Source organism: Martes martes (genome assembly GCF_963455335.1).
Source record: "Martes martes genome assembly, chromosome: 8".
Classification (NCBI taxonomy): Eukaryota; Metazoa; Chordata; class Mammalia; order Carnivora; family Mustelidae; genus Martes; species Martes martes.
In genome coordinates, this window is record NC_137895.1 from 130,007,552 (window position 1) to 130,028,383 (window position 20,832).

General features: G+C 39.2%; 1 protein-coding gene across 2 annotated transcripts in view; it reads right to left on the reverse strand.

Moving 5' to 3' along the window:
- MPP7 (MAGUK p55 scaffold protein 7) overlaps positions 1-20,832 on the reverse strand; it is a 290,474-nt gene that overhangs the window by 111,377 nt on the left and 158,265 nt on the right. For both annotated transcript variants that reach the window (XM_080812558.1, XM_080812557.1), the window contains one exon: positions 431-508. In XM_080812558.1, coding sequence (XP_080668684.1) covers positions 431-508 — 78 coding nt within the window. The remainder of the gene's footprint in view (positions 1-430; positions 509-20,832) is intronic.

Genomic DNA, 20,832 nt, shown 5'->3' on the forward strand with positions numbered 1-20,832 from the left:
TATGTATTTCAGAAGGCCTCGTTCCTATGCTGGTATCTGTCATTTTTTAGCACTGTCAGCAATAGACCTATCTCATTTGTCTTGATTTCTCCAAAGCATTCCTCTTGCCTGTGACTTTCTCAGAACACGCCTAGCTGACAGCTTCTCTCTCTCTCCCTGGAGAGCTGCAGGCTAAAATTTCTAGTACGTAGTTACCGAGGGAGAACGAGAGGGTTAGTTATCTCCAGGCAAAATTTTTAGAGCAGGAGAGTGAATGAAAATCAGCATAGTATCCGCATAAGCTCAGTGATGACAGGCCTTCTGGAAACATTTGCAGCTTCTCCTGGGTTTCGCTCCTAGGATCGCACGCATCGGTCTGCGCCAGGATGAGCTCTGCCCCGGCCAGGCCTGGGGGAGCCGGGTCCCGGGGAGCTCAGGAAGGCACACTTACGTCATCGGCCAAGACCGCTGCGCCGTGGAGGATGGGCACGGGGTTCTGCTTCTCGTAGTAGTGGAGTTTTTCGTGAATCTGGAAGAAACGCAAATGAATATGAGTTCACCTGCTAGCCAACAGCGAGATATTTGAAGATTTTTTATCGCCGCGAATAAAAACTGATCCACTAAACCTACAAAGAAAAATTCTATGTTACTATAAACGTACAGAGGACAAATTCGCGTGTGTAATTCACGTACGAGCCAGTGTTTCTAACGCGATGTCAAATGGGGGGCGAGGGGAAATCGTTATCAAAGAGAACGCACAGAAGACGTCAACCTTTGTTTCTCCCCTGAATAATTATGTTAGTTTTATAAAACCTGTCATTTCTAAAACATAGCGTTTCAATACTTTAAGTGAAAGGTTGTAGTTTATATTCCTGCTAAACACATAAATTATGATTAAAGCCAAGTGATAAGCCGGCACCCCATCCTGACAGGTTGGTATGTGACCACCATCAAGAACATGGGAGCTGGTGCGCTCTGGGAATGCCTTTCCCAGCATGCTGTTCTTTTTAGACTTTTTTCCCCCTTAATTGTCAACCTTTCCCCGCAAATTCAAACTTCTAAGAAACAAAGGGATTGCTCATACAGACATTTCTCATAACTGTTTCGCTGAAATAATTTTCTGCACTGTAAAACAAGAATAAAATTATATTATCAAATAAAATTTGGTCCTTCCTTTCCCATCATTCCCCCCAAAAACACAAAGGCAAGAATATATTATAATGCATTATAAGACAAACGGAGTTCCTTAAAAAAAAAAAAAATCTAGTATTATCATTAAGAAACGCAAGATGCTTTGACAAATGCGAAACTGTTGCTCTTAAGTTTTATCCATTTCGGCTCTTACATAGCTGTCCTTAAAATGTTATACTTGAAAACTTACTTGACCCTCTTATTTATAATTGAAAAAATTACCCCCACTATATATTAAAAAAACTCAGAATTTCCAGTTTTTAACAGGTATCACATAATACACTCATAGGTATCAAGTAATCAACTTTTTAATTAGACTCAAAGCCTAACCAAACTCTCTTGTAAAAAGTCTGGAAGATAGATTTTATTTTGATTAGCCAGATGCTATTGCTAAGAGAGGATTCTATTACCTTTTTGGCAACCCGGCCCTCAATGCAAAGTATCAGGGAAAGAATTCTGACACTTATGATATTACCAGAATTATCAGGGCCACATTTTTACTTAAAATCTTGGAACCTTCCAACATTAATCACCGTAGGGTAATGAACCAATCTTTAAAGAATACAAGCTCTAAAAGGAGCAAGATTTGATGTGAGAAACTATTAAAAGTATAATTTAAAACAAAACCATCCAACCTAAGAGCTAAATTAATTTTGCTTGAGTCATTATCAAAAATTAGATCACCCCAACAAATACTATCATAGAATACTGAGTTTAGCCTCTCATACAACTCATCTAGCTTTCTTATTTCAACATCCACTTCCCTGCAACAGGAAGTATGGAGGCTCATACTTAGTAGGTATTTACCAAGGGTCTGTGTTCCCTACATACTAGTGACCGGAAAAAGAAAAAAAAAATAGTGATCGGTACTATCAGTAATGTAGTCTTCAGTGAGTTTTGTATTTTAATCCCTTGCCTGCCTCTCAGACTTCCATCTCAGCTGCCTTCTTCACTGACCTCATTCACTGCTGGTGAGCAGGACAGAGAGGAGGCTTGGCGGGTACATGGTAAGTAATGCTGGCTGTTCCCAATGGCTACACGATTAGGGGTGGTTCCTCTTCACACCCTCCCGCCCCTGTATTTTTTCTTTCCAGCATTTCTTAATTTCTCCAGATTAATTTATATTGAGGCCATACTGTAATTACTATTTAAAACTATATGGCCAAATTAAGCGTCTTCTGAGCATCTTTTAAAAACAATGAGCCCCCCCTTTCCATCTCATCTTCTTTAGATCTTCATCCAAGAGATCTGAGAGCATGCCCCTACCCTGCCCACTTTGGGACTTTGTATTATATCAAGAGTTTTTAGGGAACATCTGGGTGGCTCAGTTAAGCATCTGCCTTCGGCTCAGGTCATGATCTCAGGGTCCTTGGGTCGAGTCCAATATTGGACTCCCTGCTCAGTGGGGGGAGTCAGCTTCTCCCTCTCACTCTCTCTATGTACCTTCCTTCTCTCTCTCAAATAAATAAGAAAGATCTTTAAAAAAAAAAAAAAGTTTGGGGGCACCTGGGTGGCTCAGTGGGTTAAAGCCTCTGCTTCGGCTCAGGTCACGATCCCAGGGTCCTGGGATTGAGCCCTGCATCGGGCTCTCTGCTCAGCATGGAGCCTCCTTCCTCCTCTCTCTCTGCCTATCTCTCTACCTACCTGTGATCTCTGTCTGTCAAATAAATAAATAAAATCTAAAATAAAATAAAAAATAAAAAAAGTTTTAAATGTTCTAGAATTTCTAAATGCTAGTAACCCTAGGGCGATACATGTTTTACTTCAGGACATAATTTTAAATATTAAGTTGGTAGGAAAGTAAAAATTACTCTAAGTAATTTTGAGCTGTTGACAGTTTCCACAATCAGTGACTTTTACTGGCATTTTTAATATCCAGGAAGAAAATTAAAAACAAAAATGATTTTTAAATTCTAATAGAACAGGTAACACATATAAACTTCACCCCAAGGTCGTTCAACAGAACTCTTCGTGATGTTGAAAATGTTCTGTACCTGTTTGTCCAACATGGTCAGACACTAGCCACGTGTGTCTACCAAGCACTTGAACTGTGCCTAGCTTACTGAAGGAACTGAATTTTTAATTTTATTTTTTATTAATTCAAATTTAAGGGGCGCCTGGGTGGCTCAGTGGGTTAAGGCCTCTGCCTTCAGCTCGGGTCATGATCCCAGGGTCTTGGGATCGAGCCCCGCATCAGGCTGTCTGCTCAGCAGGGAGCCTGCTTCCTCCCTCTCTCTCTGCCTGCCTCTCTGCCTACCTGTGATCTTTGTCTGTCAAATAAATAAATAAAATATAAAAAAAAAAATTTAAATGCCCACATGAGGCTTGTGGCTTTCATATTCAATAACATGGCAAAGCTCTATGTTAAATGCTCTGTAACTCGCCTTTACTCACCAGAAAAATTTATTCTGATATAGCCTAGCCAATTTCCCTGAGTTGTCACCTTTTAGAACCCAACAGACAAATACGTGACCAAAGACACAGCATCTAATTACTAAATATCATGTATTGCCAAACCTGCAAAATCTCATTTGACTAAACACTTCCCTTTGCAAACTCAACCGTGTAATAAAAGAATACTTCATTTTTCTCCCCAGAACAAAGAGAGGAGGAGTTTCCAAAAGAAAGGAGACAGAAGTAAAGAAGACTGGAGAGACAGGGAGACTCTGGTTAAATAAGTTTCATATGATAGCAAAATAGGCAATTATTCAGAAATAAGCTCCTAAAAAAATGGCATGCTAAAATATTTAAAATACACTATTAAGAAAAGAGGACATTTCAAAAGAGACATTTACACTCCACTAAATTATGTGTTCATAAGGGTTTGTTTTCTAGAATTACACTCATATCAGAAAAGTTAAAATAAAAATTTTATATGCTACTGGCACTGAGGACTAGCTATCTAGTCAACCATAAAATCAGAAAAGAAATAATAGATTTCTCTTTCCCTCTTTTCATCTTTGCTTTCCATTCGTGTGATACTTCTAATGATAAGAAATGCCAAAAGTTGTTTTCATGTGTTTTTTTTTAAGTTTTGCTTCAAAGTCCAGTTAACTGAAAATATAGTATTAGTTTGAGGTGTACAGTACAGTGATCTGACACTTCCATACATCACCCAGTGCTCGTCACAGCAAGTCCCCTCCTTAATCCCCATCACCTATGTCACCCATCCCCCCACCCCCTCTGGTCACCATCAGATTGTTCTCTGTAGTTAAGAGTCTGTTTCTTGGTTTGCCTCTTTTTCTTTTTTTCTTTCGTTCATTTGTTTTGTTTCTTAAATTCCACGTATGAGTAAGATCCTATGGTATTTGTCTTTCTCTGACTGACTTCTTTCACTTAGCATAATGCTCTCTAGCTCTGTCCATGTCATTGTAAATGGCAAGATTTCATTCTATTTTTATGGCTGAGTAGTACGCTATGGTATATATATACACCACACCTTCCCATTCATTCTTTCCCATTCTAAAAATTTTGAAATGTTCTAATTATTAATGGTCCATTTGAAACACTTAAAAAATTCACAAAAAATAAAATATGATAAACTGCAACCCACACCAAAATTAAAGAGGTATTAGCCTTGTATATTTGCTTCAAATATCTTATAAAATAATTCATAAGTGGTAAGGCTAAAGACCCACCCTCTTTCCTCTCTGCCAAGAAAAAAAAAATAAGTTGAAACTGTCAAATAGATTCCCATATGCGTTTTCATCTTTTTAAACATATACGTATTGATAAACAATATAGGCTATTTTTGAAAGTACATAAATGCACTGTTCCCCCAATACCTGGACTTTTCATTCAATACCATATTGAGAGATCTAGCTCGATACATGTAGATACAGTTCATTCATTTTAACAGGTGAATAATATTCTGTCATACTAATTAACAGTATTTGACATATCATTTTTTTTTAAACTGAGAAACAGGTGATTGTTTCTGCTCTTTGCTGCTGAATATCCTTCCACACCACTCCCCCCTGCACTGTGATGGATACCTAACGGTGTTCGAGGGTTTCCTGAGTTCCCAGACCCTTGCCAACACTTGGTGTTATCAGACATCTTGCTAATCAGATGGAAAGGAAATGGAAGCTCCATAGAGTTTTCCTTTATATCTTCTCTAATCTCTGACTTATGTTTTCACAATGGTTCTAGAGACAGAGACAGTTGCTCCCAACATCAGTTCTCCTTGTCCACAGTATCTGAACCATAGCTACAAAACATCTGCCTAGTGAAGAGCTACATTTCCTTCCACGGCTACCCTCCTCCCCCTCCCTGCAACTCCGTTAACATAGGACATCAGCTGTCAAACACGATGTGTAAGTTGTAAGTGCCACTTCCTGGCGGAGGCTTTTATGAAATTGGCATGCTTCCTCCATACTCTCCCCTCCACCAGCTGCATGCAGACTATGACAAGGCCTTAAGAGACAGCAAAGCCACCAGATGGAAGGACCTGGGTCCCCAAGACACCTTATGGAGGAGAGCAGTGCATCAACCTGACATTCCCTCTAAACGATCACCGAGCAGGAAATCAACTTCTATTGTACTTAAGCTATGACATTTTGGGGGGACTAATTGTCAATTGTCCATCCTACCTTATACAACACAGTGGCCCTGGGCAAACAGAAGTTATTTTAACATGGCCAAATATATCCAGCTTTTTCTATAAGGCCATGCATTTTGTTTCTTAAGAAAACATTCCCTATCCTAATAAAGATATTCTGGTGTGACTTCTCTAAAATTTTATAGTTTCACTCGGTATACTGAAGTATTAACTCACACCTACAAGAGCTCTAACTTAATCTTTTTCCAGAAGAACAGCACCATTTAATCTTCTCCCACTGATGTGTAATATTACTTATTTATCAAACTTCCACACACAAGTATCTATACCTGGGCTCTCTATTTTGTTCCTTGATTTGTCTCTCTGAGCCCAATATTGTTACTATATTTTTATCTACACTCTTGACATTTAGAGTAAGGAAGAACTTCTTAGCCCTTCATTTTTCCAAGAGGCTTTTGGGATAAGCTCTTCAGCTACCTGTATTCCATGAATAACCAAATTGGGATATCTTAACTACATTCTCTCTCGGCATTCTGGAAGTTTCCTGAAATCTATCTTCCAACTCACTTTGCTCTAGTCAACTGCACCTAATCTCTAAAGAACTATCCACAGAAGTTTTCTGAGTGTGTGTTTTTTTCAAATGACTATACATCTTACTTTTATAATTCAGTATGGCTCTTTTTACAAATCTGTTTTTTCCTAGCACCCAGTGTTTTTCAACTTATAATTAAAACCTTCTTTTAAGACTAGTATCATTTAAGCAACCTTATTTTACAGGCTATAAGACTGTATTACACAGAGTGCTTGGCTTTTAACCTTGCCATTTGCAGCACCTGAGGGTAGACTGTATTCTCAAATGTTCTCTATCCTGGAGCTGTCCGTAAATCTTCAGTTGGATGTTATATGAAAGAGTCCTAGGCTGATGGTCTATCTTTTCAGAAATACTTTTTATTTGCTTCTGATGGATGAGTCTGCCATTTCACCAGCCACTACACTAATTTCAGAGTTTGGGATTCCTGGACTTTGTTTGTGGATACAAACTCCAACTGTAGGAGAGATCTGGGAAAACGGTGAAGAGGCTCCTGCACTCACCTCTCACAGACACATCAATGCTACAACTACATGAGATGCAACTCATCCTGAAAACCACCTAAAGACCGGCAAAGCAGATCTTCCACAGCTCAACAGCTAAAGGGGAAGCCAGTCAGAAAGGGGAAGAGACATGGTTGGGAAGCAAACCCCCAGCCCCATGACCCACCAACAGGAGGGATATTACAAGTGTAAAGATCCTCTCTTTGAGAAAAGAGGGAATCAGACCCATATCAAGCACCCCTGCAGTGGGGGTCCTGCACTGACAACACTGGGAATATGAGCCCCCAAGCCCCCCATGACACCTGGTTTGAAAACCGGCACTGGTTAATTGTGGGAGCACTGAAAATCTGGACCTAACTCCAGGTGAGCCAGAGGGCTATGGGAAACCAAGACCCACTCCTAAAGGGCCAGTGCACTATACTGCTTAGTCTGAGACCCAGCCCAGAGGCAGCAGTTTGAAAAGCACCTGGGTTATACAGGAAGGAAATTTATTGACTTATTTTATGGCGTGTGCTGGAGGAGCAGGGACTTCTACGCATTTTCTCCAAAACAGCAGTGCTGGCTGGAGCCCTTTCTCTTGCCTTCTTCCAGCCAGCAGGCCAGACGCTTGAGTGAGCCAGTTCTGACAGTCTCCATCTACCTCGCCAGCACAGTGTGCTCTGCCATGGTGTTCCCTACGAACCCAACCCCCACCCCCGACCTGCCCACTCTAGCAAGTGCCCCTCTAAAGCAGGTCTGGATTTGACATACCAGGTGGGCAGCCTCGGTGGGTACCAGCAACCCTCTGAAGCAACTCCTGTCCCAGAGAAATGGGGGTCAGCCTTGCGTACCCGTGTGCCCAAAGCAACTGAGCCAGGACTCTCAGGTAGCTGCGCTGGAAGCTAACCCTGCCCACCAGAAGGACTACGGCAGCCACAGCCCAGTCCTTACAGGGGGCAGATGCTGCCCACACGGGGACACCCCACGAGCGCCTGGTACTGGTGACCAAAGGGAGCTGTGCTTCTGGACCTACATGATGCCTTCTGCATAAGGCCATTACCTTCAAGACCAGGACACACAGCTGACCTACCTCGTACAGAGAAACAGAGACTCAGACAAAATGAGGAGACAAAGGAACATGCCCCAAACAAAAGAAAAAGATAAAAGTTGAGAAAGAGAACTAGAAGAAATAGAGAAAATGAATCTACCTAATAAACGATTCAAAGTAATGGTCATTAAGATACTCACCAGACTCGAGAGGGAGGTAGATGAGCTCAGTGAGAAGTTCGACAAAAGATAGAGAATGTTAAAAAAGCTGAGAAATACAATAACTGAAATGAGAAATACATTACGGGGAATCAAGAGCAGATGAGAAAATGCAGAAGCACAGATCAGTGATCTGGAAGACAGGGAAACAGAAAGCACCCAAGCTGAAGAGGAAAAGTGAAAAATTAGTTTTAAAAAATGAAGATAGGTTAAGGGTCCTCTGTGACAAATTCAAGCATAACATTTACATTCTAGGGGTCATAGGAGGAGAAGACAGAAAAAGGGGCAGAGAAATTTTTTGAAGAAATAATATCTGAAAACATCCCTAAGCTAGAGAAGGAAACAGACATCCAGGTCCACGAAGCACAGAAGCCCCAAACAAGATGAACCAAGGGATGTTCACACCAAAACATCTAGTGATTAAAAGGCCAAAAATTGAAGATGAAGAGGTTCTTAAAAGCAGCAAGAAAAAAGCAAATAATTACATACAAGGGAAATGCCATTAGGCCATCAGCTGATCTTCAGTAGAAATTCTCCAAGCCAACAGAGAGTTACAGAATATATTTAAAGTGCTAAAAAGAAAAAAACCTACAACCAAGAATACCCTAACCAGTAAGCTTATCATTCAAAATTGAAGAGTTAGTTTCCCAAACAAAAGTTGAAGGAGCTCGTCACCACTAAACAAGTCTTACAAGAAATATTAAAAGGACTTCTGAAAGTGGAAATGAAATGATCATAACTAGGAAATTATGAAAAGGAGAAAATTTCACTGGGGAAGGCAAACATACTAAAAGAAAATCACTTACAAAGCTATTATGAAGGTTAAAAGACAAGAGTAGTGAGATCAATTGTATCTACAAATATTAGCTAAGAGATAAATTAAAAATAGACATAAAATAAATATATAAAAAATTAAAAGTAAACTATGACATCAAATATACAAAAGATGGGGGGGGGCTAGAATGTGTTCAAACTTAAATGATCATCAACTTAACATAGCATGTTCTAGTTGAAACTCAAGGTATCTACAAAGCAAAAACCTATTACAGATACACAAAAAAATAAAGAGAATGGGATCCAAGCATAACAGTAGAGAAAGCCATCAGATCACACAGGTAGAGAGGGCAAGATAAGAAGGAGCAAAGAACTACAAAAACAACCAGAAAATAACAAAATGGCAATAAGTACATGCCTATCAATGATTACTTGAAATATAAATGGTCTAAACATCCCAATCAAAACACATATAGGGACTGGATTAAACACACACACACCCCCATCTATGTGCTGCCTACAAAAGACTCATTTCAGACCTAAAGACACATATAGACTGAAAGTGAAGGGACAGAAAAAGATATTCTAAGCAAATGGAAGAAAAAAAATGCTGGGGGAGCAATACTTAGACAAAATAGACATTAAGACAAAGATTGTAACAAAAGACAAATGCATATGTAACAATAAAAGGATCAATCCAACAAGAGGATTTAACAATTTAAATATTTATGTACCTAAGACAGGAGCACATAAATATGTAAAGCAAATACTGAGACATAAAAGGAGAAACTGACAGTAATACCATTATACTAGAGGACTTTAATACCCCAATTATATCAATGGATAAATCACTCAGACAGAAAACCCATAAAGAAACAGTGGCTCTGAATGACACATTATACCACATGGATTTAACAGATATATACAGAACATTCCATCCAAAAGCAGTAAAATACACATTCTTTTGGGGAGCACATGGAACATTCTCCCAAACTGATCACATGTTAAGCCACAAAACAAGTCTCAAGAAGTTCAAGAAGACTGAAATCAAACCAAGTGTTTTTTCTGACCATAATGCTATGAAACTAGAAATCCACTACAAGAAAAAACTGGGGGGGAAAACCCCACAAACATGTGGAGGCTAAACAACCAATAGGTCAACAAAGAAACTAAGGAGGAAATTAAAAAAATACCTGGAGATAAATGAAAATGAAATGCAATGGATCAAAATCTTTGGCAAAAGCAGTTATAAGAAGGAAGTTTATAGCCTACCTCAAGAAACAAGAAAAAGCTCAAATAAACAACCTAATCTTACACCTAAAAGGACTAGAAAAAGAAGAACAAACAAAGCCCAATGCCAGCAGAAGGAAGGAAATAATAAAGATCAGGGTGGAAATAAATGAAATAGAGTTAAAAGAACAAAGAAAAGATTGATGAAACTAAACATGTTCTTTGGAAAAATTGATAAAACTTTGGTCAGACTCATCAAGGAAAAAAAAAGAGAAAGAAGTTGTATTAAAAAAAAAAGGAAAAAAAAGAGAAAGAAGTTGAATAAAATAAGAAATGAAAGAGAACCTACAACTGACACTACAGAAATAAAAAATTTTAAGAAACTATTATGAAAAATTATGCTCCAAGAAATTGGACAGTCTTGAAAAAAATGGATAAATTACTAGAAACATAGAACCTTCCAAGACTGAATTAGGAAGAAACAGAAGATCTGAAGAGACAAATTACTAGTAACGAAATTGAATCAGTAATAATAATAATAAAAACAACAACAACAACAAACAGGAACCAAAATCCAGGACCAAACAACTTCAAAGGTGAATTCGACCAATTATTTAGTTTCAAGTTTTTATTTAAATTCTACTTAGTTAACATATAGTGTAATAATGGTTTCAGGAGTAGGATTTAGTGATTCACTTACACACAACACCCGGTGCTCATCACAATTAGTACCCTCCTTAATACCCATTCCCCCACCCACCTCCCTTCCAGAAACCCTCAGTTTGTTCTCTACAGTTGAGTCTCCTATGGTTTGCATCCTTTTTTTTTTTTCCTTACCCTATGTTCATCTGTTTTGTTTCTTAAATTCTGTATATGAGTAAAATCATATAGTATTGTCTTTTTCTGACTTATTTCACTTAGCATGATACACTCTAGTTCCACCCACATTGTTGCAAATGGCAAGATTTCATTCTTTTTGACAGCTGATATTCCACTCTATATATACATACATACCGCATCTTCTTTATCCATTCATCAGTCATTGGACATCTGGGCTCTTTCCATAATCTGACTACTGTTGATAATGCTGTATAAACATTGGGGTGCATGTGCCCCTTCAAATAAGTATGTTTGTATCCTTTGAGTAAATACCTAGTAGTGCAATTCCTGGGTCATAGGGTAGCTCTATTTTCAACTTTTTGAGGAACCTCCATACTAATTCTCAGAGTGGCTGCACCAGTTTGCAATTCCCACCTACAGTGCAAGAGGGTTCCCCTTTCTCCGCATCCTCACCAACACCTGCTGTTTCCTGTGTTACTTTTAGCCATTCTGACAGGTGTGAGGTGGTATCTCATCATAATTTTGATTTGCATTTCCCTGAAGGGTGATGTTAAGCATCTTTTCATGTGTCTGTTAGCCATGGAAAAATGTCTATTCATGTCTTCTGCCCATTTCTTAGCTGGATTGTTTTTTGGGTGTTGATTTTGGTAAGTTCTTTATAGATTTTGGATACTAACCCTTTATCAGGTATGTCATTTGCAAATATCTTCTCCCATTCCATAGGTTGCCTTTTTTGTTGTTTCTTTCACAAACTTTTTATCTTAACACAGTCTCAATAGTTCATTTTTACTTTTGTTTCCCTTGCCTCAAAAGACGTGTCTAGGAAGGAGGTGCTACAGCCAGTGTCAAAAAGGTTGCTCCCTGTGTTCTCCTCTAGGATTACTGACAGTTCCCTGTCTCATATTTAGGTCTTTCACCTATTTTTAATTTATTTTTGTGTATGGTGAAAGAAAGTGGTCTAGTTTCATTTTTTTGCATATGGCTGGCTGTCCAGTTTTCCCAACACCATTTGTTCAAGAGATTGTCTTTATTCCATTGGATATTCTTTCTTTGTCAAAGATTAGTTGACCATATAGTTGTGGGTTCTACTAATCACTTAATTAATAGTTAATACCTATCCTTCCCAAAATGTTCTCAAAAAGTTAAGAGGAAGGAATGCTTCCAAACTCATTCTACAAGGACATTATCTTAATAACAAAACCAGACAAAGACACTATAAGAAAGGAAAATTACATGCCAATATTCCTGATGAATATAGATGGAAAAATGTTCAACAAAATATCAGCAAACCAAATGCAACAATATATTAATGGGATCATTCGTCATGATCAAGTGGGACTAATTCTAGGGATCAAAGGATGGCTCAATAGCCTCAATTCAACATGACATACCACATTAAAAATGAAGGGCAAAAATCATATGATCTTCCCAAGAGATGTGAAAAAAGCATTTGACAAAACTCAACATGCATTAGTCATAAAAACTCTCAACAAAGTGGATACAGACAGGACTCAACTGAAAATAATACAGGCCTTGTGTGACAAACCCACAGCTAACAACATTCTCAACAGTAAAAAAATAAAAGCTGTTCCTCTAATATCAGGAACAAGACATGGAGACCCACACTCTTGCCACTTTTGTTCAACATAGTGCTGGAAGTCCTAGCCACAGCAATCGGACAAGAAACAAAAATTAAAGGCACCCAAACTGGTAAAGAAGAAATAAAACTGTCACTATTTGTGGATGACATGATGCTATATATAGAAACCCTATAGGCTCCACTGAAAAACCCACAAAAACATAAAAACAAAACAACAACAACAACAACAACAAAACTATTAGAACAGAGCACCTGGCTAGCTCAGTAGGAGGAGGGTGTGACTCTGGACCTCAGGATCATTGAGTTCAAACCCCACACTGTGAACAGAGATTACTTAAATAAATAAACTTAAAAAAAAAACTATTAGAATAAATGAATTCAGTAAAGTTGCAGGGCACAAAACTATATATTCAGAAATCTGTTGTGTTTTTATACATTAATAACAAACTGTCACAGAAATTAAGAAAACAATCCCATTTACAAGTGCACCAGAAAAAACAACAACAACAAAAACCTAGAAGTAAATTTAACCAAGGAGGTGAAAGACCTATATTCTGAAAACTACAGGACACTGATGAAAGAAAAATACAAGTAAACAAATGAAGAAGATACAAGTAAATGGAAACATATTTTATGCTCATGGATTGAAAGAATTAATATTGTTAAAATGTTCATACTGCCCAAAGCAATCTACAGGTTCAATGCAATCCCTATCAAAATACCAATAGTATTTTTCATAGAACTAGAATAATCCTAAAGTTTGTATGGAACCATGAAAGATCCAGAATAGCCAAAGCCATCTTGAGAAAGAACTAAGCTGGAGTATTACAATCCCAGATTTCATACTATACTACAAAGCTTTGGGAATCAAAACAATATGGTACTAGCACAAAAAATGGACCCAAAGATCAATGTAACAGCCCAGAAATAAACCTATGCATATATGGTCAACTAATCAATAGCAAAGAAGGCAAGAATATACAATGGGGAAAAGAGAATAATAAATTAATTACAGTTTTAAATAAATAAATAAATAAACACACAATGTTGGGAAAACTGGACGGCCACATGCAAAAGAATGAAACTGGACCACTTCCTTACACCATACACAAATATTAACTCAAAGCAGATTAAAGACCTGAATTAACAAATGAAACCATAAAATTCCTAAAAGAAAATATAGGCAGAAAATTCTTATACCGTTTTTCTGGGTATGCTCCTTAAGCATAGGAAACAAAAGCAAAAATAAACAAGTCAAACTACAACAAACTCAAAATTTCCTACACAGCAAAGGAAACCACCAACTAAATGAAAAGGCAATTTCCTGGATGGGAGAAATGATTAGCAAAGGATATGTGCAATAAGGGGTTAATATCCAAAATATTTAAAGAACTCATACAACTCAACACCACAAACCAATCTCATTTAAAAATGGGCAGGGAACCTATATAGGCATTTTTTTTGAAGAAGAAGAAGAAGAAGAAGAAGACATCCAGATGGCTAATGGACACATGAAAAGATGCTCCACATCACTCATCACCAGGGAGATGCAAATTGAAGCCACAGTAAGATATTCCCTCACACCTGTAAGGATGGCTATCCCCAAAAAGACAAGAAATAAGTGCCTCCAAGGACATGGAGAAAAGGGGACCCCTCTGCTCTGTTTAGTGGGAACGCACACTGGTGCAGCCACTATGGAAAACAGTGTAGAAGTTTCTTAAAAATGTTTAAATAAAACTACTGTATGATCCAGTAATTCCACTTCTGGATTTTATCTGAGGAAAATGAAAACACTAATCTGGAAAAGACATATGTACCCCTAATTTTATTGCAGCATTATTTACAACAGGCAAAATATGAAAGTAACCTATGGTTCCATCAACTGATGCATGGATAAAGAAAACATGGTGTGTACACACATACATACACACACACACACAGGGTAATATTACTCAGCCATTAAAATAAGATAAAATCTTGCCATTTGTGACAACATCGACAGACCTAGAGGGTACTATGCTAAGTGAAGTCAGTCAGTCTGGGAAAAACAAACACCAGATGATTTCACCTTCATCTGGAATCTCAAAAACAAAACAAGCAAACAAACAGAACAGACTAAAAAACACAAAGAAACTGTTTTGCAGGGGGTGGAGGTTTTTGGAAAAAAGGTGAAGGGCATTTGAGGTACAAACTTCCAGGTATGAAATAAATAAGTTTGGGTGTGGAAAGTACACGATACAGAATACAGTCAGTAACACTGTAATAACACTGTACGGACAGACGGTAACTATGCCTACTGTGGTGAGCGCTGCATAATGTATGTAATAGTCAAATCACTAGAATGTACGCCTGAAACTATCATATACATCTCAACTACATTTCACTTAAAAATAAAAAATCGTTTCAAAAAGGCCCTCATACACCACACCGTGGACCAACCAGTTTGTGGTTACAAATTCTGAAACCAGACTTTTCAAGAAAGTTTCTGCCTAATTCCAAGAAAATATAACCCAAATTCCTGGCCATCTCTCTAGAGAGGTAGTGGGTATTTTTCTCAACTTCCCATTCACAAACAGAGTAACCCTAGAAAAGGAGCCATTTTCTGTGTGTGTCTCAGTAGTAATTGCCCCCCTTTACCTCGCCTAAATGTCAGGAGAGCATCGCCCTCTCCAACTCCCCTCTGATCTCTGGGCAACTGCTCCAACACAGCAGCAGCATAAAGTTAAGCAGTTCCCAGAATTTACTTTACTCTACCTTTCTCCAACAAGTGGCCTTCCCCTACTCTCTCAGAGCTTAGTTATGCATTTAAAAGAATGTTTGCATCTCAGTACTTACTGTAGGAAGTAGAAGGCTGGGTTAATTATTTAAATGTAAACTAATTCTGGCTCCTTGCACACTATTATGATAAAAGGGGGGGGGGATTGCTTTTTACTTGCAGGAGGAGATTTTTTACATTTGAGCCTCCATGAATTAGGTGCATTTGGGCTTGGGAGATCCATTTTGGCCTGTGTTTCTACCTGATCTTGATATATCTTTTTAAAGTTGAAAATAATGGTTCCTCTAGTTTGGAATAACTCTTCCAGGGGTAGAGCAGAGATCCTTGTAAGGCTTTTGTCTCTAGACCCTCTTCTGAATGATGTAGAATATAGAAGCATACTTGCACTCACAAGCATAGTTAAAAAACAGAACTTTGAGGTTCTAACTTTGCTCAAAGGACACAGCCAAGGGGGCGGGGGGTAATAGGAAACTGGTACTCTGCAATTTAGGCCACAGTGTTTGCAGCATCTCCACAGAGATCAATTAATTGTTAAGGGACATGGCTATAAAGTGGTTATAAGCACCAGTAAAAGTAAAAGTAAAGCACTTTGTAGGCTTAAGTTAAATGATCAAAACCAACAAACCATCAATCTTTTGATTTTGGTTGCACATGCAGGGATTCTACTTGAAATCCTGTCCCAGAACCTTTCCCACAGATCATATTACTTTAATTCCTCGAATGATATTCTGAAAGTAGCCAGGACATTAAGTGTGTCTGTGTAACATATTTTTGTAATTCCAGAAAAACTGAACCAGAGTATTCCAACCCAGAAGCACCTAAACTGTCCTATTTTGAAATAACCTAGTATTATGTACATACATCTTTCACTCCCCCTCATTGCACGAGGATCAGATTTGTCTTGAAAAAATAAATAAGTAAATAAATAAATAAGACAAAGCAGCCTGAATTCAATAATCAGTGAAGAACTGGTGAAGTTTTGCTGGGGCGACGGTGGATGTAAACCACAAATGGCAAAGAGGCTGCTTCGATGTCATCTGACTTGGACAGGTTTCAATATACAAGTAGCAATGAACTGTCTGTTAAAATTACATTTACAAAATTTACATTTTAAGAAAAGCACTGGACTAGAGTTTAAAGGAAAGTCTTTTTATAACAAAAGAGGAAAGGAACAGTCTTTTAAAAAAGCGGCAAGTTGCGTATCTTGGGTCTATGCCTAGGAGTCATGGATGGCTCTCGGCAGATCACGCCCTCCTGCCAACTGTATAGAAATTGTTTGCGTGATTTTTTTTTTCTAGGAAAATAACCCAAAACGTTCACCAAAACAGTCAAAAGGGTCTGTGATCCATTGAAAGATGAAAACTATTATTTTAGGTTTCCAAATACAGACGGATGATTCATGCCAAGAACAAGGAAAAGTCTGAGGATGAAACACAAGGCTGAGTTTGGGCTTCCCTCGTTTTTCCTTGCAGAGACGGGTGGAGTGGTGTGGGGTAGGTGTCTAGAAAGAGGAAACCAGTTAAGCGGATGTTGCTCTAATGGTAAGAAATTCCAAAGGACTTTTCACTGCTCAGTGCAGGTTACTTGTGACATTCCTCAGGCTTTCCCTTCATTTTTGTAGCAGGTCCAATGGACTCCGACTCCGCGAGCGGCCACTACTACTTCCAACCCCAAGTTACTGTGAAACAGGATACGTTCTTTCCGGCTGCTGCTCTCCTTGCTGTCCCACTCTCACCCCAAAGCAAACAGGTCTATTATGTTTAAGGGATTTTACTGCTACCCACATGGGAAAGGACAAGGACAAAGAAAAATAAGCATGAATCATTTATAACATTCTCACAGCTTCTCAAAATGAAGCATCAGTATAATTTATGAAGAGCCTTTAACTTAAATATATCTGAGTTTAAATCCCAGTTCTGCCATTAGACAGATTAGCCTTTAAAAAAGAAAACCTATATTCTTCACTTAACTTCTTCAATGGACTAAATGTTTATATTCCCCCCAAAATTCTTATGTGGAAACATCCCCCCAATGTGATGGTATTAGAAGGTGGGTCCCCTGGGAGGTGATTAAGTCATGAGAGCAGAGCTCTGATGAATGGGATTAGTGCCCTTATAAAAGAGACCCCAAGGGGCTCCCTCCTCCCTTCCACCATGTAAAGACACAGCAAAAAGCTGTGACCAGGAAGCAGGCTGTCACCAGACACCAAATCTGGGGGTACCTTGATCTTGGACTTCCCAGCCTCCAGCACCGTGGGAATCGCATTTCTATTGCTTATAAGCTACCCACTTGATAGCATTGTGTCACACCAAACCAAAAGGACTAAGAAAATTTCATAAACTTTAGTTTCCTCATATTCAGAATGGGATAATAATGGTACCTACCAATGGCATTATTGTGAGAACTCCATAAAGTCACATTAAAAGAGCTTCATTCTCTTTTAAAGAGAATGCTCAGTGAGGGGCAGTGTATGTCTCGACTCTCCCTAAGCCCCTCTATTGCTATTCCTAGGGAAAGGAGATATTAGTCCCCCCTTAACTATATCACATTGCACATACAGGACACAAGTGATGCCTAGAGATAAAATCAAGAAAGAATTGGTACATCTATGCTCAAGCAGAGAGAGAATACACATTTGAGGGACACTGAACAAAATGAAATCCTCCCCTCCTTGATACTTTTTCAAAAACAGTCAAAGTAAAAGAAACAACTGAAAAGGACCTGAATGAAGGCAGTAAGTGGCCGAAGGAAGAAAGAAAGACTGGATGGACAGAGAAAAGGCAGAAATTGATTCTGACAACAGCAACGGGCAAATGCTGAGGAGAGTGCGAGATCAAGCGAAGAACATCACGATGAAATTTCAAGCCAGAGTGTGGTTTGTGATGAAAATTCTAGGTCTATGCATTTATTATATGTGCAAAAAGGACCTGTCTTAAGGCAACCAAACATTCTGGCTGCTCTCTTCCCAAAGGAGAGAGTTCTCTCTTTAGGAAAAGGAAGAATGAAATCCTCATACAAGAAAAAGTATGTTACAGCTAGACGGAAGGATTCTTAGGGAAAAAAGAACAACCACTAGAATTACTTCAAATGTGTCAGGTTTCATCTCCGTACAGGAATCTAAGGACCATTTGTCCACAACCCTAAACTCTGTTAAAGTTCATGAGGAGGGGCGCCTGGGTGGCTCAGTGGATTAAGCCTCTGCCTTCGGCTCAGGTCATGATCTCAGGGTCCTGGGATCGAGCCCCACATCGGGCTCTCTGCTCAGCAGAGAGCCTGCTTCCCCCTCTCTCTCTGCCTGCCTCTCTGCCTACTTGTGATCTCTGTCAAATTAATAAATAAAATCTTTTAAAAATAAATTAATTAATTAATTTTTTTAAAAGTTCATGAGGAGACACATAATTTTGAGATGATAGGATCGGTGAGGGAATGAAGACTGCATTTCAATGTGACCACATGGAAAACGGGTGTTGGCCAGGAACCAGATTTCACTCATGGAGGAAACACCAAGCAATCACAAATGGTTGTCAATTCTTTATTCAAGTCCTCCAATGCACCCTTGCCACTGCACCCAAGACTAAGGACAGGCTTGCGAATGCATGTTGAAATTCAAGACAGCTCTGGATCCCGCATGACCTAGCCCCTACAGGGTTCCAACTCAAGCTACTCTTCCCCAAGTTCCAACTACAGGGCCTAATGTTAGTTCCTCAAGCCTACAGGGTCTCTCCAACACGAAGGCATTCTCTCTGTTTGCAATGTGCCTGCAATATGCCTCAGTTTTGGGGGCGCATGCATTCATCTTTGGGTCTCAACTCAAATGGCATTTATACAAAGAAGTTTTCCCTAATAGCCCTATCCAATCAAAATAAGCAGTCCCCTACTCTTCATTCAGCTGTCTCCCTATTTTTTTGTCACTCTTATCAGACTCCGTATTTGTAGATATATCATCTTTATCTGCTTTTAACCATCCCCATTAGAGAATGAATTTCACACTAGGGACAACGTCCCTAGAGTTGATACTACACCCCTTACTCATAGCCCAACACCTCACATAAAACAGAAGCCCTAATCACTGATACGTGAATATATGAATCTTGTAATTCTAGCCAGCCAGCTGCATTCTGGAATCACAGCTTAAGAGGACAGTGAGTGTAACTGTTTGTTTCTTCCTGTCCTCAAACTGATGATGACTGCCCAAACTGAAAAAGGTGTTAAGTCCCACATTCTAAAGAAAACTTCCAACAATTGGAAATATACCTGTTTAGAGCTTAAGAAATGAGTGAGATGTAACCATCAACCATCCCTATCATCCCATCTACCACTTCCCTGTGTGTATGTATACAGTATATGTATGTGTGTACGTGTGAAAAGGAGAAAAAGTTGTCTTATCAAGATAGAAAAAGAGAAACTGGAAGTAGGGTCTATAGCTTAGTGAACAACAGAATAATGAGGGCAAGTCTCTAAAAGAATCCTTCCTAGAGAAGGGGAGTGCAGATCAGACAACTGAAAAGTCTCCGGCTCAGGCAGCAGACTAGCAATATACCCCCGTGTCTCTCTCATCAGAGGGAGAGAGGGAAATGAGCAGAATGACAGAATAAAGAAAGGGAGAAGCAGAGGACAGACTCTTGCTTGGCTGGCCAACAGATAACAGCTGAATGTCCCAGGGGTGCAGTGGACCCCGCTGAAGGTAGTTGGGCTTAGGCTGCCTTGATTATAATCCAGCCAAGAGCCAACCCTCAACAGCACTGTCAAAGGTGTCAGGCGGCACCCACTGTACACCCAGGAGAGATGCAACATTTGTGCATTTAACACAAAGAGGTAAGGGTGCCAGTAAGTGCTGACCTGAGAAGTAACAATGCGGAGAATGAGGTAAAAACTACTGTCTCTTTCCCTTTTTGTTTCTTCCAGCCACAACACCCTGCAAGAGCTGTAACTCCAAGGACCTGGTCCATCTTCCAAGGTGTGTGGAGTGCTCGGGCTGGAGGAGGATGAGGGGATGAAAGAACACACTATGTCCTACGACCCCCAACTCCACTACCCCTCGCTAGTGCTCGGGAAGGTAAAAGATGAGATTTAAATTAGACGTGACAAAGGAGTCTTGAATTAGAAGTCCTCAGGATCCCCTCATCCCCTTAAAATTCACTGAGAATCTCAAGGAGTTCTTCATGTGGGTTATACTTACTGATATTTGTAACACTGAAATTAAAACTAAGAAATTTTTTTTCAAAATTTGTCAATTCATTTAAAATATTAAGGGGCACCTGGGTGGCTCAGTAGGTTAAGCGTCTGACTCTTGATTTCAGCTCAGGTCAAGATCTCAGGGTCCTGGGATTGAGCCCCATGGGGCTCCCCACTCAGTGGGAAGTGGGCTTCGGGATTCTCTCTCTCCCTCTGCCCCTCCCCCTGCTCGCTCTCACTCTCTCCCTAATCAATCAATCAATCAAATGTTGTGTTAAAATAACATGTCTTACACAAAATCCATTGTCCAGAGTAAGAATTTTAGAAAGAAGAGTTATATTGTTTTACAAATCTGTAAATATCTTTCAA